The 18,728-nt window shown below is 44.8% G+C and overlaps 2 protein-coding genes across 2 annotated transcripts in view; both read right to left on the minus strand.

Moving 5' to 3' along the window:
* The window catches only part of ATP6V0E1 (ATPase H+ transporting V0 subunit e1), a 42,984-nt gene extending 33,983 nt beyond the window's left edge, over nt 1–9,001 (minus strand). The window contains exon 1 of the mRNA XM_003936147.3: nt 8,819–9,001. Coding sequence (XP_003936196.1) covers nt 8,819–8,922 — 104 coding nt within the window. The 5' untranslated portion in view covers nt 8,923–9,001. The remainder of the gene's footprint in view (nt 1–8,818) is intronic.
* Nucleotides 9,002–15,626: 6,625 nt separating this feature from the next.
* Nucleotides 15,627–18,521, minus strand: RPL26L1 (ribosomal protein L26 like 1). The gene is made up of 4 exons (XM_010346649.3): nt 18,396–18,521; nt 17,886–18,062; nt 16,479–16,619; nt 15,627–15,987 (listed from the first exon to the last, which is right to left on the minus strand). The coding sequence occupies exons 2-4, from the start codon at nt 18,051–18,053 to the stop codon at nt 15,859–15,861; spliced, it is 438 nt and encodes a 145-aa protein (XP_010344951.1). The 5' UTR covers nt 18,054–18,062; nt 18,396–18,521; the 3' UTR covers nt 15,627–15,858.
* Nucleotides 18,522–18,728: the final 207 nt, after the last annotated feature.

The raw sequence follows: 18,728 nt of genomic DNA on the forward strand, positions 1-18,728 counted from the left end.
TAACTTTCGATGCCCCTCCGCCCATCATCCATCATTTGGTTTCCAAGAGGCATGTCCACACCCTAAGAAGAACAAGACCATTTCCTAGAACTTGGGAACCAAATATTGTAACTCCTATTTTTTTAGAGACAGGATCTCTGTCGCCAGGCTGGAGTGCAGTGGCGTGATCACAGCTCCCTATAACCTACAAATCTTGGGCTCAAGAGAACCTCCCGCCTCAGTTTCCTGAGTAACTAGGACTACTAGTGTGTACAACCAGGCCTGGCTAGCATCTGTAATAGAGATGGGCGGGAGGGGTCTTGATATATTGACCTGGTTATATTTGAACTCTTGGCCTCAAGTGATCCTCCTGCCTCAGCCTCCCAAAGTGCTAGGATTACTGGTGTGAGCCACCATGCCTGACCCAGAACTCCTATTTTTATTTATTTTTAACTCATCCCCTAGAAGGGGTGTGTGTGTGTGTGTGTCTGTGTGTGTGTGTGTGTCTGTTTTGAGACAGTTTCACTGTGTCACCCAGACTGGAGGGCAGTGGCACAATCTTGGCCTCACTGCAAACTCCACTTCCCAGGTTCAAGCGATTCTCGTGCCTCAGCCCAAGTAGCTGGGATTATGGGCATGCATCACCACACCCAGCTGATTTTTGTATTTTTAGTAGAGATGGGGTTTGCCATGTTGCCCAGGCTGGTCTTGAACTCCTGGCCTCAAGCGATCCTCCCACCTACGCCTCCCAAAGTGCTGGGATTACAGGCATGAGTCACTTTGTGTGTATTTTCTTTGATTAATACATTGGCACATTCATTTACTCATTCAACAGATTTTTACTCACTGAGTGTCCAGTATGTATTAGGCTCTGGGGAGACAACAGTAAACAAAATAGATAAAAACCCCTGCCTCAAAAAAAGAAAGAAAATAAAAACCATGCCTCACGAAGCTTATGTGCCACTGGCAGAGATAGACAACAAACAGGGTGAACACACAACAAACAACAATTATCCACCTATATATGCCAGATGGTCAGTAAGTGCTGATGGAGGAAAATAAGGCAGGAAAAAAGAGACAGAGTCTATCAGGGCTTGGAGATTGTGGCTGAAATTTTAGGAGATGGTCAGGAAAAGCCTTGCTGAGCAGGTGGCGTCTCAGTGCAGACCTGAACAAGGTGACAGAGCACTCCAGGCAGAATTAATCTCAAAGGCAGGGGGTGAGAAAGCACCTGGTGTTGAAAGAGGAAGGAGGTCTGTGTATGGCTGGAGCAGAGAAAGGATCCTGGGGAAAGGTGAGGTCAAAGAGGTGCCCTGTGGCCTCTGAAAGGACTTCCACTCTTAAAAGGCTTTGACTCTGAGTGAAAAGAGAAATTATTTGGAGGAATTTAAGGAGAGGACTGATAAAATCTGATTTGAATTCTAATGGGATCTCTCTGCTGGGATGAAAGAGACCGGGGAAGAGGGGCAAAAAGCAAGCAGAGAAACCAGTTGAGAGGAATTATAATAATCCAAGTAGATCAGGCTGGCAGCACTGATCAGTAAGAGTTGGTCAGATTGTCTGAAATGCATAATTTATACACTACACTTATAAAATATAAATAAATATGTATGGGGGATTGTGCTAAATAAATTTTGACAGGTGCACAATAAAAACATTTGAAGACCTACAGAATCAAGTCCACTTCCTCATTTGTAACTCCCTCCAACCCATCCTTCTCACCTCTCCCTAAGTTCAAACATCAGTCCTTCATTCCTGAAGGCGCAAGTGCCTTCGATGTCCCCCAAAACCCCTTATGTCTAGGATTCTCAATTCCAAGCTTTTATTCATCTTCCCCCATTCCGTGCCCCACTGTGGAATCTCTTCCCTGTCTTCTCTCTTCTCCAAAAGACCATCTCAGAGAACTGAAAGAGTTGAGGCTCTTTTGTATCGCCTGTTTAATATTAATAGTTACATATAAAAGCTCCCTCATTGACGTGTCAGCTCCTAATGTACTTGGTCTTAGGAGCTGCATGCTGAGTGGTGAAATGCCACAGTAACTGCAATTTACTTTCAAATGGTTCAGCAAAATTATATACGCACACACTCACGGATAACGCAAATATGAATACGTTAAACAATAACTGAATCTAGGTGATAATATATGGCACTTATTGTACTACTCTTCCTGCTTTTCTGTATGTTTGAAAATATTCACGAAAAAAGGGGAGTTAGCTGGGCACAGTGGCATGCCTGTAGTCTCAGCTACCTGGGAGGCTGAGGGGGGAGGATCACTTGAGCCCAGGATATCAAGAGTGCAGTGAGATATGATCACGCTACTGCACTCCAGGCCTGGACAACACAGGGAGACCCTTTAAAAAAAAAAAAAAAAAAAACAGGCATGGTGGCTCACACCTGTAATCCTAGCACTTTGGGAGGCTGAGGCCAGCTGTTTAAGACCAACCTGGCCAACACAGTGAGACCCCATCTCTATTATTATTATTTTACTATTTTTTAAAATTTTTGAGATGGAGTCCCCATCTGTCACCCAGGTTGGAGTGCAGTGGCACAATCTCAGCTCACTGTAACCTCCGCCTCCCAGATTCAAGCAATTCTGCCTCAGCCTCCCAAGTAGCTGGGATTACAGGCACGCACTACCACGCTCAGCTAATTTTTGTATTTTTAGTAGAGACGGGGTTTCACCATGTTGGCCAGGATGGTCTCCACCTCCTGACCTCTTGATCTGCCTGCCTCAGACTCCCAAAGTGCTGGGATTACAGGCATGAGCCACCATGCCTGGCCAAGACCCTGTTTTGAAAAACAAATTTAAAAAAACTTCAGCCAGGCATGGTGGCTCACACCTGTAATCCCAGTACTTTGGGAGGCTGAGGAGGGCAGATCACCTGAGGTCAGAAGTTCGAGACCAGCCTTGCCAATATGGCGAAACCCTGTCTCTACTAAAAAATACAAAAATCAGCCGGTGATGGTAGCACATGCCTGTAATCCCAGCTACTCAGGAGAGTGAGGCAGGAGAACTGCTTGAGCCCAGGAGTTAAGATGGTTAAGAAGTTAAGATGGTGCCATTGCACTTCAGCCTGGGCAACAGAGTGAGATTCTGTTTAAAAAAAAAAAAAAAATTCATTAAGGAGATAAAGAAACCCTTTGAGGAGGAAAGAAGAGAGAAAAACAGACATATTTGATGTTAAATTCTCTTCCCCAAGAGACCCCTGCACACCAGAATGCTGAAAGTTGGGTGATTAGAAGGTTATAGGACCTGATGAGGCAGTGAAAAGAAAGGGCAGAAGGGAGTTTTTTTAAGAGACAGGGGTCTCACTCTGTTGCCTAGGCTAGATAGCTCACTGCAGCCTCGATGGAGGCTCAAACAATCCTGAGCTCAATTCTGAGCTCAAACAATCCACCTGCACAGCCTCTTGAGTATCTGGGACCAGAGGTGTATACCACTATGCCTAAATAATTTTTGAAAGATTGTTTTTGTAGAGACCAGGTCTCACTTTATTGCCCAGGCTGGTCTTGATTTCCTGGCTTCAAGTGATCCTCCCACTTCGGCCTCCCAAAGTGCTGGCGTGAGCCACCATGTCAGGCCCGTTTTTATTTTTTGAAGACATTTTCGATCATTTAAATCAGAAATACTCTCCTGTATTAAAAATTCACCACAAGCCAGGTGCAGTGGCTCGAACCTGTTATCCCAGCACATTGGGAAGCCATGGTGGGCGGATCACTTGAGGCCAGGAGTCCGGGAACAGCCTGGCCAACATGGCAAAACCCTGTCTCTACTAAAAACACAAAAATTAGTTGGGTGTGGTGGTGTGCACCTGTAGTCCCAGCTACTCTGGAGGTTGAGGCACAAGAAGTGCTCGAACCTGGGAAGTAGAGGTTGCAGTGAGCCAACATTGTGTCACCGCACTCCAGACTTGGTGACAGAGCAAGACTTTGTCTAAAAAAAAAAAAAAAAAAAAAAAAAAAAAAATTGCAGTATTTTCAAGAGGTAAAGGGGAAGTAGTACAATTCAACACGAATATTTCTTTAAAAAAAAAAAAAAATCCCCAGGAAAAAAAAATCCTCACAGAAAGGCATATTTCCTTTTAAAATGAGGAAATGGGAACATGGAAAAGTTAACTAAATTGTACACTCATATTTCCTTTTAAAAAAATCCCTACAGAAAAGCTTATTTCCATATTAAAATGAGGAAATGGAAACACGGAAAAGTTAACTAAATTGGGCACTCATATTTCCTTTTTAAAAAAATCCCTACAGAAAAGTATATTGCCATTTTAAAAGGAGGAAATGGGAATATGGAAAAGTTAACTAAATTGTTCAAGGTCACAGGGATCATCAACCTAGGTGCGGTGTTTCTCAAAATGTATTATAGCAACTCCTAGGAGAGACACTGTTCCAAGACCTGCTTGATCCAGCCAAGAGCAGGAAATGCAAGGACTGCAGCAGAGGCTGTGAACTGGGCTCAGGCAATACAGGAACTTGGCAATCGGCACATAATGACCTTTCGGTCAATGACTGCATAAATGACAGGTGGTCCATAGGATTATAATAGAGCTGAAAAATTCCTATTGCCTAGTGATATCTTGATGATCCTGAACCTGTGTAGGCATGAATAATATGTGTGTTTGTGTCTTAGTTTTTAACAAAAATGTTTAGAAAGTTAAACAAAAATTTAAGTGGAAAAAAACTTACAGGATAGGATATAAAGAAAAAAAATAAGTTGGGTGAGGTGGCTCATGCCTGTAATTCCAGCACTTTGGGAGGTGGAGGTGAGAGGCCTGACTGCTTGAGGCCACGAGCTGGAGACCAGCCTGGGCAACAAAGCGAGACCCTGTCTCAAAACAACAACAAATTAGCTGGGTGTAGTGATGCATGCCTATAGTCCTAGCTAGTGGGAGGCTGAGGTGGACGGATCCCTTGAGCCTTGGAGCTCAAGGCTATAGTGAGCTATGATGGAGCCACTGCACTCCAGATTGGGTGACAAAGACTGTCTCTTTAAAAAAAAAATTATACAGCTGTACAATGTGTGTCTGTGTTTTGATTTGTTCTCAAATACTCTTACATGTACAATGTACAACAGGCTCCAAGACAACATTCTGACTACAGGTGGCAAAAGATGTCATAGCAGGGGGCCATGTGTAGCAGCTCACACCTGTAGTCCCAGCACTTTGGGAGGCTGAGGCAGGCAGATCACTTCAGGTCGAGTTCAAGACCAGCCTGGCCAACATGGTAAAACCCTATCTCTACTAAAAATATAAAAATTAGGCCGGGCGCAGTGGCTCAAGCCTGTAATCCCAGCACTTTGGGAGGCCGAGGCGGGTGAATCACAAGGTTGAGAGATTGAGACCATCCTGGTTAACATGGTGAAACCCCGTCTCTACTAAATACAAAAAATTAGCTGGGCATGGTGGCTCGTGCCTGTAATCCCAGCTACTCAGGAGGCTGAGGCAGGAGAATTGCCTGAACCCAGGAGGCGGAGGTTGCGGTCAGCCGAGATCGCGCCATTGCACTCCAGCCTGGTTAACAAGAGCGAAACTCCGTTTCAAAAAAAAATATATATATATATATATAAAAATTAGCCAGGTGTGGTGGTAGGCACCCTCCCACCTACTCAGAAAGCTTAGGTAGGAGAATTGCTTGAATCCAGGAGGCAGAGGTTGCAGTAAGCAAGATTGTGCCACTGCACTCCAGCCTGAGTGACACAGTGAGAGTCCATGTCAAAAAAAAAAAAAAAAAAAGATGTTATAGCAGGTAATCCAGATGTTTAAATACAAATGGAATCAAGGGTCACCATCGATTGCCTCAGGCACATGAAATAGTTTGCTTTTTGCCAGATTTCTTAATTCTACTTATGGCCAGGGGCCCCTTCCCTGTGGCCTTTGCTTTTAGATCCTCCAGTTTCCTCGACTCCTCTTTTTGTTTAAAAAACTTATCTTCCACATCCATCTCCTTGACCTGCTTTTTGGGCTGTTTCAGGGGCTTCTTCCTGCCACCTATGAAGGTGGACATGGCACCTGCAGCCTCTTCCCCAGACTCTGCCACTGGACTTGTTTCATTTTTGAAGAGACAGGATCTCACGGTTGCCCAGGCTGGGGTACAGTGGTATGATCAAAGCTTACTGCAACCTGGAACTCTTGGTCTCAAAACACTCCTCCTCCCTCAGCCTCCCCAGTAGCTAGGACCATAGGCATGCACCAGCATGTCCAACTAATTAAAAAAAAAAATTTTTTTTTTAGAGATAGGGTCTCACTATGTCGCTCAGGCTGGTCTCAAGCAATCCTCTTGTCTGACCTCTCAAAGTGCTGCATATTATGGTATGAGCCACCATGCCTAGCCTTGCTTGTGTTGTAAGCCAAGTGTTACTACAAAAGAGTCAAAAGTTAAAAAGAATTCAAAAGCTTAAGTAAAAAAGTTATAGGAAACTGGCTGGGCGCGGTGGCTCACGCCTGTAATCCCAGCACTTTGGGAGGCCAAGGTGGGTGGATCACGAGGTTAAGAGATTGAGACCATCCTGGCCAACATGGTGAAACCCTGTCTCTACTAAAAATACAAAAATTAGCTGGTGGTGGTGGCGTGTGCCTGTAATCCTAGCTACTCGGGAGGATGAGGCAGGAGAATCGCTTGAACCCAAGAGGCAAAGGTTGCAGTGAGCCAAGAGTGTGCCACTACACTCTGGCCTGGCGACAGAGAGAGACTCCGTTACAAAAAGAAAGAAAGAAAGAAAGAAAGAAAAAAGTTACAGGAAGCTAAAGTTAATTTATTTTTGAAGAAAGAAAAATATTTTTTCAGAAATTTCATGTAGCCTAAGTGTACAGTGTTTCTAAAGTCCACTATAGTATACAGCAATGTCTTGGTCTTTCACATTCATTCACCACTCACTGACTCACCCACAGCAACTTCCAGTCCTACCAGCTCCATTCATGGTTAAGTGCCCTATACAGGTGGACCATTTTAAGTCTTTGATATGTATTTTTACTGTACCTTTCCTATGTTTAGATACACAAATACCATTGTGTTAGAACTGTATAGGCTACAACTGCCTATGTTGTACATGCTAACACATGTAGCAACATACAGTTGCTACAACTATATAGGCAGTTGTAGCCTATACAGTTCTAACACAATGGTATTTGTGTATTTAGGACAGTAACATGTTGAACAGGTTTGTAGACTAGAAGCAATAGGTTCTACCATATAGCCTAGGTGTCTACTATGTATTTGTGTTAGTACACTCTTTGATGTTCACACAAAAGCCCTAACAACACATTCTTCAGAATGTATCCCTTTTGTAAAGTGACACATATCTATATATCTGTAGTTGGTCAAATACCCGAATCATGACACTCATTAGGGCTAGAAACTGAGTGGAAACAGGATGGGTTTCATTACCCTGGATAATGGCAATGACATCCCAAGGAAGGGGAGAGGGTGGTCTTTAAGATAAAGAAATTGTCGGTGTTATTAGTACATTAATAAATGCTTTTCTGAGTACAAAGCCAGAAAGGCAGACAGTAGGGTAATGAAACAGTTGAAGACATAAACAACAAAGGAACACTTTGTTGTTCTCTAACTACAGTAGGAAAAACAAGTCTAATTAAATTCAGGAAATACAATTGCTTTAATAATGCCAGAATTCTGACTCTGCCCATCAACCTCCAGAGGTAGGAGACATGACCCCATATAACTGGTGTTACTAAGGAGGAGGAATTTGATACTTAAACACGATAAAAATTCATCTACCATTTTTCCTTTTTTTAAAAAAAATATGTAATTTATTTTAGACTAATAAATCAAGTGTATTCCAGGGAGCAAAAGGGGTTCAGGTCACAAAATATTAAGGAAGTAATAGAAATCTTTTTCTTTTAATAAAGACAATAGAAGTATCCACTCAACAGGTATTTACTGGGTGCCTCCGGTGCATACAAGGTACTGTGAAAACCAGGCACTATGAAGCCACCAGTTAGGTTCAAGGAATGAAGCAACAGATTGATGTTTCTGACAAACTGACTTCAGTCGAAGTTGTATTTCTCATGATCTTGAGCTGAGAAAAAATGACTAAAAATGAAAAGAGGAACCAGAAAGAGGGTGTTTCAAGGCTCCTTTGGAGATAACCCTCTATTTTACACTACAGTTAAAAAGTTTAATTCCAAAATAGACAAAGCTCTCTAATCAACAAAGTCGTCTCGGGAAAAAAAAAATCTTTTTTAGCCAATCATTCTAAGCACTTCTTACACTCACATACAAGAGCCGAGCGCCCTCCAAAAGGTATGACGCAGGGGTTTCTCAACACCACCTCCTGCTCTTTGGTAATCTCGCTTTAAATCAGGCCCCAACTACCTCCTGGCGCCCACTAGATGCAGGGCCTGGGCTCAATGTTGTCGAACAAGCTTGATCTGTAGGCAACGGCGACAGCACGGGAGGCAGAGAGGGCAATTTGTTTTATTTATTTGATCCCTTTCTTAAGTTCAGGCAAACGGGGCCTCCTGCGGGTGAAAGGCAGGGCTAAAGGGAGACAGTGGACTTGGGACAAACCCCAGTTTCTCCCAGATTCGGGCTGCTCATTTCCGACTGCACCTCCCAACACGGGACCATAAGAAAAAAAACTCCCCTGAAAGTCGTTTGCAACGAGGGTCCGCCAAAGGTCACCCTCCACTCGCTCAGGCCGGAGGACACCGAAGCTGCTGCGGAAAGGAACCCGAGGAGCTCCGCCGCGCCCGGGGCCGGACTCCGGAGTGCAGGGGGTGCCCCTGCCAGGTTCTCAGCCCCGTCTGGGGGTGCTGCCCTTCCCCGCCAGCCCGCTCCTCACCGCGCGTCGCTCCCTACGCGGGCCTCGCGCACTTACCCCCGGTTAGGACCTTTAGGGATGAACCAAGGCACCAAGAGGCCGACGAAGCCCCAGAACACGCTCATCACAATGAGAGGCACCGTGAGGCCGTGATACGCCATGGTCGCCGCCCGAGCGCCAGCCCCGACCTCACTCCGTCTGACCCGGAAGTGTCAACAGCGGACCGCGTGACCGGCGTGCGGAAGCCCCGCCTCCCGAGCCCCCACGTGACCCGCGCGCCAGCCTCCGTCCCTCGCGGAGCCAAAGGCAGAGCCCCGCCCTCGCCTGGCTGACTCCCGGATGCAGCTCCTTAGAGGCAGGTCTCTCACCCCAGAGCTAGGGGTTCGGTCACGAGGGGCTCAGCAAACTGTTCTGATGAGAACTTGGCCCTTTTAGACAGAGTGTAGTTATTTACAGCCTCATCTACTTGTGCAACAGACATATAGAGAACTTAACAATAATAACTTACTATTCTGAATTCCCTGTACCTGGCACTGGGCCGTGATGTTTAAGTGCATGAACCCACGGCCTGGTGCGGTGACTCAAACCTGTAATCCCAGCACTTGAGGAGACTGAGGCGGGTGGATCACTTGACGTTAGGAGATCAAGACCAGCCTGACCAAAATGGCAAAACCCCGTCTCTACTAAAAATACAAAAATTAGCTGGGTGTGGTTGTGTCCGCCTGTGGTCGCAGCTACTCAGGAGGCTGAGGCAGGAGAATCGCTTGAACCCGGGAGGCAGAGGTTGCAGTGAGCCGAGATCGCACCACTGCACTCCAGCCTGGGCAACAAAGCAAGACTCTGTCTCAAAAAAAAAAAAAAAAAGTGCATGAGCCAGTGTTGAACTCCTCACTTCAGCCTATGAAGTAATTATAATTATTATCCCCACTTTGCAGTTGAAGAAACTGAGGTCCAGGGAGGAGGCTAAGGATCTTGCCAAAAGTCACATAGTAAGTGGCATGGCCAGGATTCAACCTCTGATGATCTGATTTTCAAGGCCAGAGCTCTTAACTACTGCACCACTGTATCTCTTGTGCACTGTGCCAGGTTCTGGAATTACAGAAGTTAGTATCTCTGTATTATATATGTGGGCTAGTATTGGCCTATAGCTCCCTCTATCAGTCAATCTGTCAAAAGCAGTTTATCACACATCGAATGAAAACTGTCCCCGTTCAGTGACCCACCAAATGAAGAATTAGTCTCTGCCTTCAAGGTGCTAAAGTCTTCAGGAAACAAATACGACTCTGAGCAGTGCGGTCCAAGGACCCCTGGGGAGTCCCTGAGATCCTCCCAGCAGGTCTTTTCTAACTGTGACTCTTTGTAAGGCTGAATTTTCTTCCTGTAGTTCATCTAAAACAACATACCACAACAGATTGAATGCAGTAGTGTGAGAATGCATTTTTCTTCTATTGAGCCAGAGGTTAAGGAATTTTCCCAAAATGTCACACAATGTTACTCTTCCAACTACATTTTTTTTTTTTTTTTTTTTTTTTGAGATGGAATCTTGCACTGTTGCCACAGCTGTAGTGCAGTGGCATGATCTCGGCTCACTGCAGTCTCTGCCTCCTGGGTTCAAGCAATTCTCCTGCCTCAGCCTCCCGAGCAGCTAGGACTACAGGCGTTCGCCACCACACTCAGCCAATTTTTTTGTATTTTTAGTAGAGGCAGGGTTTCACTATGTTGGCCAGGATGGTCTCACTCTCCTGACCTCGTGATCTGCCTGTCTTGGCCTCCTAAAGTGCTGGGATTACAGGCATGAGCCACCATGCCTGGCCCCAACTACATTTTTTTGTATTTTTGGAAGAAACAGCAATTTCCCATATAAAGGTTATGTTAACATATTATGGGTTTCTTATTGCTCTTTTTATATTAATTTAAAATAAATATGTAATCCCAGCACTTTGGGAGGCCAAGGAGGGTAGATCATGAGGTCAAGAGATTGAGATTATCCTGGCCAATATGGTGAAACCCCGTCTCTACTAAAAATATATATATATAAATTAGCTGGGCATGGTGATGCATGCCTGTAGTTCCAGCTACTCAGGAGGCTGAGGCAGGTGGAGGCTGGTGGAGGCTGCAGTGAGCTGAGATTGTGCCACTGCACTTCAGCCTGGCCACACAGCGAGACTCTGTCTTAAACAACAAACCTATATAATGCAGTCATTCCAGGAAACAAGCTAAAAGCCCATGGCCTGAACTTTGATAGGTCCACCCATTTTGCATTTCCAATCTTGCATTCTCCAATCCCCATTTCCTGCAGCAGCTCCAAGACATCACTGTTGCCCTTAAACCCTTTCCTCTTTTCAAGAACCAGTATTTGTCTGAACTCCCTTGAGAAAAACTTTTCACTCTGTTCCTGTGAACAAACTGCATTACCAATCTCCTTTAAGAGATGATAGCTAGACCTTCCTGAGCACACTGTGCTTTATACGCAGTATCTCGAGTAATAAATCTGACAACTCTATGAAGTAAGCACTAATTTTATCTCCATTTTATAAATGACAAACCTGAGGCCCAGAGAGGTTAAGCAGTTTGCCCAGGGTTACACAGCTAGGAACTGACAGAGCTAAGATTAAAACGCAACTTGAGACGGGCGCAGTAGCTCATGCCTGTAATCCCAGCATTTTGGGGAGCCCAGGTGGGTGGATCACCTGAGGTTGGAAGTTCAAGACCAGCCTGACCAACATGGAGAAACCTCATCTCTACTAAAAACGTAAAATTAGCTGGGCGTGATGGCGCCATGCCTGTAATCTCAGCTACTTGGGAGGATGAAGCAGGAAAATTACTTGAACCCGGGAGGTGGAGGTTGCAGTGAGCCAAGATTGTGCTATTGCACTCCAGCCTGGGCAACAAGAGCAAAACTCCCTCTCAAAAAAAGGAAAAACTCAACTTGAGGCCTAGTTCCCACTCTTGATCATGCATTATTATTCACCTGGCTCAGCGGCAGCAATGTGGTATGATTTGGATGCCTACAGGGGATTGCAGCTCTCAAAGCTCTTATAGATCATTTTTGTTGGGATAAGTTGCTGAAAACAAGCCAAGTCTGACTCCTAGAAGATATCATAACTTAAATTTACGGATGAAAGTAATGGCCGGAATCTGGAGCTCAGACCAGGTATCAGACTATACCAGGCGTCCCCAAACTTTTTACACAGGGGGCCAATTCACTGTCCCTCAGACCGCTGGAGGGCTGCCACATACTGTGCTCCTCTGACTGACCACCAGTGAAAGAGGTGCCCCTTCCTGAAGTGCGGCGGGGGGCCGGATAAATGACCTCAGGGGGGCCGTAGTTTGGGGACGCCCGGACTATACAGTAAGGAGCTATGAGTTTAGTACGAAATCTGATTTTCATGCAATTCTTAGAGTCCTAAATATGTATTGGTTGAGAACAAAGACAAGAATCAAATTAGAAAATACAAATTACAGAATTTACTGGTTCACCTACTCATTATACTCATTAGATGCACAGCTCAGCATGTTAATGAGTATACAGCTGCTGTGTGGTGGACACCTACTCTGTTTTATTTATTTATTATTTTATTTTTGAGTCAGGGTTCTGCTCTGTTGCCTAGGCTGGAGTGCCATGATGTCATCATGGCTCACTGCAATCTTGACCTCCTAGGTTCAAACAATTCTCCCCACCTCAGCCTCCTGGGTAGTTGGGACTGCAGGCATGGGCCGCCATACCTGGCTAGTTTTAAAATTTTTGTTTGTAGATATGGGGTCTCACTATGTTACACAGGCTGGTCTCAAACTCCTGGGCTCCAGGGATCCTCCCACCTTGGGCTCCCAAAGTGCTGGGATTACAAGTGTGAGCCACCATTCCTGACAGCTTTTTACATAGATAGAAAAGCAGAAGATCAGAACAATGATCTCCCAAGGAAAGAGCAGGATCTGAATCCAAATCTGTCTGACTTCAGGGACAGGACAGTATCTGTCTACCCTGTCTACCTTGTATCAGTGAATTCAATGTATCAATGCCAAGTCAGAGAACACATCTTGAGTTTTGTGGTTTTTGAACTCATTGATTTTTTTCTTTTTATTTTGAGATAGAGTCTTACTCTGTCTCTCAGGCTAGAGTGTAGTGGTGCAATCTTGGCTCACTGCAACCTCCACCTCCTGGGTTCAAGTGATTCTCCTGCCTCAGCCTCCTGAGTAGCTGGGATTACAGACATGCACCACCAGGCCTGGCTAATTTTTGTATTTTTAGTAGAGACAGGGTTTCATCATGTTGGCCAGGCTGGTCTCGAACTCCTGACCTCAAGTGATCCACTTGCCTCGGCCTCCCAAAGTGCTGGAATTAAAGGTGTGAGCTACTGTGCCCTGCTGAACTCACTTTCTTTTGTGAAAAATAATTGCCTCTGTGAGTGCAGAATGAATGTCAGTATTGGACATATAAGTAAACTGAATAGTGAAATTAACATTTGTATACTCACAGCTTTCAAAGAGTACTCAGAAATGGCATCCATCTGGTCTTGTCATTTTATCTTTGTATTTTTGATGAGATAGGAAGGCAGAGCAGGTATTATCATCTGTATGGAAGCCCAGAGATGAGTAACTTGCTCAAAGGCTGATGACTGCTCAGTGGCAGAGGGAATTAGACCTGGATGGCTGGTGGTAATTCTTTTCTCCATAAGTAGCACTACCGGCTGCAAACACATAGGTTCTTGCTTGTTCCACATAAATGTCCAGTCTCTTAACAGACTCCAGTGAAAAAAGGCTGACAAAGTAGCTAATGTGGGAAGTGAATGGCCTTTGATGCAATCATGCTCAGGTTCAAATCCTGGCTTTTTATGCTCTGATTTGGATGATTAACCTAAGTTCACTTTCTTCATCAGTCAAAATCGGAAACAACACTGATTCAATCAACATTTATTAAGAAACTCCAATGTGTCAGATAAGCCATTACTAGAAAGTCATAAAAGGCTGTTTGATACATTTTAATCGATAATTATTTTTTAGGCTAGTCATGATGGGTCATATCTAATTCCAGCACTTTGGGAGGCCAAGGCAGGAGAATTACTTGAGGCCAGGAATTTGAGACCAGCCTGGGTAACATACTGAGACTCCCATCTCTACAAAAAAAATTAAAAATTAGTTGGTGTGGTGGCACATGCCTGTAGTTCCAGCTACTTGGGAGGCTGAGGTAGGAGGATCGCTTGAGCCTGGGATGTCAAGGCTGCAGTGAGCTAAGATCACACCACTGCACTCCAGCCTAGGTGACGGAGCAAGACTGTCTTAATTTTTTTTTTTTAGGACAGGTGCAGTGGCTCATGCCTGTAATTGCAGCACTTTAGGAGGCTGAGGTGGGTGGATCACTTGAGGTCAGGAATTCAAGACCAACCTGGCCAACATAAAAAACCCTGTGTTGGTGCACACCTGCAATCCCAGCTACTTGAGAGGCTGAGGCAAGAGATTAACTTGAACCCGGGAAGTAGAGGTTGCAGTGAGCCAAGATCACACCACCGCACTCCAGCCTAAGCAACAGAGGGAGACTCTGTCTCAAAAAAAAAAAAATTTTTTTTTTTCAGTGACAGGATTTTAGATGTGACCCTGGAGATAAACTTAAAAAAGTTTTTTATCCACTACCTACCTCTCAGATAAAGGAGCTAAATTTTTTTCCTAATTAAAAAAAATTATTTTTTGTAGAGTCGGGGTCACACTAGTTAACCAGGTCTTAAACACCTGGGCTCAAGCCATCCTCCCAAAAGTGTCCCAAAGTTCTGGGATTACAGGCATGAGTCACTGTGCCTGGCCAAAGGAACTAAATCTTTTTTTTTTTTTTTTGAGACAAAGTTTCACTCTTGTTGCCCAGGCTGGAGTGCAATGGCTTGATTTTAGCTCACTGCAACCTCCGCTTCCCAAGTGATTCTCCTGCCTCAGTCTGCCAAGTAGCTGGGATCACAGCCCTGTGCCACCACGCCTGGCTAATTCTGTATTTTCAGTAGAGACAGGGTTTCTCCATGTTGGCCAGGCTGGCTCGAACTCCTGACCTCAGGTGATCCGCCTGCCTTAGCCTCCCAAAGTGCTGAGATTATAGGTGCAAGCCACCACGCCCAGCCGGAACTAAATCTTGAATGAACGTTGGACAAGAAATCGAATGTGGGGGTCTATGAAGGCCAGGTAAGAAGGGTATGGTAGCAGAGCTGGTGGGATAGGGACCCGCCAAGCCCTCAGCTGCACTCAACACTGTGCAAAGCAGGGAGAGCCCTGTGCAGCCAGGTGAATCAGGTGATTCTCTGTGGAGTCTCCCACAGTTTAAATATTGGAAATTTTTAAAAATTATAAAATATATGGACAAAAAAACATTTGAGTCAAATCTTGCCTGTAGGCTGCCCGTTTCCCAAGTTAGTTTTAGAGGAAAAGGGGCAGTATAGTAGCATGAAAATGGCACCTGCAAAGTCAAAACTTTGGGAAGATGAGCTCGGTCAGGGAGCCGCACATGATAAAGCTGGGGAAGTGCAAGTCAGGAGGCCAGAGAGCAATCCATCATGAGAGGTGACAGTGGGGCCCTGAGTACACCAGTGCACGTTATGACTGCTGCGGAGTGGGGCAAATCCCGGCATCAAGGACCAGAGCCCCACTCTGTAATCCCAACACTTTTAGAGGCAAGGCCGGAGGTTCATTTGAGCCCAGGAGTTCAAGACCAGCCTGGGCAAGACAGAGAGACCTGTCTATATTTAAAAAAAAAAAAAAAAAAAAAAGACTAGAGCCCTGCCCTTTCTACTCCATTAGCACAGGGGTCCAGGCAAGAGGAGCGCTGTTTAACCCTACCCCGGGATTTTGCTGTTCCACACATTAAATAGGAAAGACTGGCAAAGGCGAATTGATAGCAAGTGGATTTTATTTATAAAACAAAGCAAATACCATTTGGAATTAGAAAGCATTTCCTATTTACATTCATAACATTATTAATCAAAATTGTAAAAGTAGATTTACAGAGCAACAGGTAACAAAACAGGAAATGAAACGTACCAGAGACATTCTGAAAAGTTCCAAAGAAACACACACTAGCCTAAAAATCTACAGTTAAACCATGGTTGCAAAACAGGTTATATTTATTCCTGCATTTTCTCAATAAGTTCTTCCTTATATTTGCCTTTCTCTTTTCCAACTTGTCGAGACTTGGCTTTGCGTTCAAGAATTTTTTTCCTATCCTTGTCCAGTTTTAGCCTGGTGATAACCACCTGTTGGGAGTGAGAAAATAGATCTTTATTTCCATATTCTTACCAGCTATTGAGCAATACAGACATCATAAGTTAAGTAAGACCTCAACCATTCAGCCTTTAAGGAACTGAAACTCTCGAGGGAAAACAGACCCTATAACAACACAGTATCAAAAAGGAACACAAAGGATAAATAGCATGTTCCACTAGGCAGGCATGAGGGTCACAGGAAGATATATTCTCTCTTATCCCACTGAATATTATATAGTGGGGAGGTGATGCCTGAACACTTGGAAGCCTCTTGCAGTTTAAAGACACAGCCATCACCAAGAAAGGCAAAACAGAAAGGAGAAAGAAAAATCTGGATTATTGATGACATCACAAAGCTACTGAATCAATTGAGCCCACCTGGCCTACCTCAGCCACCTGTGCAGGGAGTACCAAAACACCAATAATTCTAACAGTATCAACATAGTCCATGACTGCTGTTGCCACTCAGTCCTTGACCATACCTTGCTCGGGTGAATACCCACGTGGACTGTGGTGCCATTGGCCTTCTCACGCTGCACCCGCTCGATGTAGATGACGTATTTCTTTCTGTACACCTGGACTACCTTGCCAATCTGCTGCCCTTTGTAGTGTCCTCGAACCACCTAAGAGAAAATACAAAAGAGAATTCCCCTCCATTTGTAATGCATGATCATAATGAGGAGGCTAACCATCAGGAACACATGGGCTAAACATACAATTTTGCACAAAAACAGCTTAATCCTGGGAGTCAAGAGTTAGCTATTTTTCTGGTATAAATCTGTGCTGTGTTATGTTGGCTGGAAATTTTTTCCCTGAATCCCACAAAAATGTGTGATATAGGCTTTAGAAAAAAAAGGAGAATACAAACCTACATACAGAATATACTCTGAACTATATATGTATGTCAAGTATCCCTTATCCAAAATGCTTGAGACCAGAAGTGTTTTGGATTTAGGGTTTTGTGGGATCTTGGAATATCTGCATTAGTAGCTAAGCACCCCAAATCTGAAAATCTGAAATCCAAAAAGCTCCAAAGAATACTTCCTTTGACCATCACATTGAGACTCAAAGTTTCAGATTTTGGAGCATTCTGAATTTGAGATACTCAAACTGTATGTGTGTGCATGTGTGACTATGTATTTATACGTAATATATATGTATATGTATATATGTCACATATATGTATATATGTGTATATATGTCACATATATATAAAAACACATTTCATGTATATATAGTATGATGCAGTGTGATGAAAATATATATAAATATCGATAACAGCTGCCATTAGGTAGGAAGTACCCTTAGCTTTCCATCCCTCTCAAACATCTATCCCCTCATCATCTTTAAAGCCAAGCTCCTTTGGACTGTCTTTTCTCACCTTCACCTTCTCACCTGGTACACTCATCACCTTACTGTGTAAGTGACTTCCATCCCACCACTCACTGAAGGCATTCCAGCCACAGCCACTGGTGCTGACCTTGTTGTCAGATCTGTTAAATACCTTATCCTCTCTGTACTTGATGGTTCCACAGAATTTGACATTCTTCTCTTGGCTGCTTTAACACCACACTTAACATGGTTTCCCATTCTCTCTGGTCACATTAATCTCTTAGAAGCTCTTCCAAAACAAGGAAAGAAGGTTTTTGCTTGGTTGACATACTCTTTCATTAAATTTTACTATTATTATTAAATAATTAAATGGTCTGAAGCAATGAAGGCACTCTCTGGTGGCTCTGACCCCTACCTCTGGCCTAACATATCTGAAGGGTCACACTACTTGCCATAGTCCTGAGGCATGTGAGTCTGTGACTGCCCCACCGCCATGAACACATGACCTTCTCAGGCAAAGGTATCTGAGCACTACTAGCGCCTGGAGGGAGACGTACCTGGACCTCGTCATCCTTGCGGATGGGCATGGAGCGGACATTGTACTTCTGCCGCAGCTCCTTGGAGAGCGGGGATGACATGATCTTCCTGCGCACGTGCGAGGGAGCATTGAAGTGACGTTTGCGGTTTTTGCTGCGGTCCGAGGTCACGAAGGGATTGAACTTCATGGTGACCCTCTACAAAGGGCAGAGAGAGAGGGAATGAAGGTGCGCTCCGTGGGTTACAGGGGCCTCTTCTCGACCCAACACACGTCTCCCCATCCCCGCACAAAGGCTCTACGGGGGAGGTGGCCTCTGAAAAGGCAACTGAGGGAGGAGAAAGGGACATGTGAGTGGTCGATCACATAAAGTGAGACGTGTGTTGGTCACATACTGACAAAGGGGTCGTGGGGAGAGGTTGGTACAGGGACCCAGAGGCTGAGGAAGGAATGTTAGGATTAGGCAGCAATGAATGGTCGGGAGGTCACGCAGAGAGAGCTTTGGGGTGGTATGGGTCCCCGCGACACATACGGGAAGGTCTCGCAGGGCAGTGGGCTTCAGAGTCCGAAAAAAATCTCCAGCCTCGACTCAGCCGGCTGTCAGCGGCCTCAGGACGCGAGCACACAGGGCCGGAAGTGAGGCTTCCTTGCCGCGCAAGCGCAGAAAGATAGCGATGCCTCATTTCCGTCGGAGTGAAGCAGAATGGCGCCCTCTGCGGCTTGGGGTGGGATCGCAGCGTCTCATTCCTAGGTCTCTCACCTACTGCACACTCTCTTTGCCCGCGTTTCCCTCCGCAGAGGAGGCTCCAGAGGTCGTCTAGGCGTATATAGATTGTCTGGTGTTTTATTTATTTTTTATTTTATT

This window comes from Saimiri boliviensis, chromosome 20, assembly GCF_048565385.1.
Source record: "Saimiri boliviensis isolate mSaiBol1 chromosome 20, mSaiBol1.pri, whole genome shotgun sequence".
In the NCBI taxonomy this organism is placed as follows: Eukaryota; Metazoa; Chordata; class Mammalia; order Primates; family Cebidae; genus Saimiri; species Saimiri boliviensis.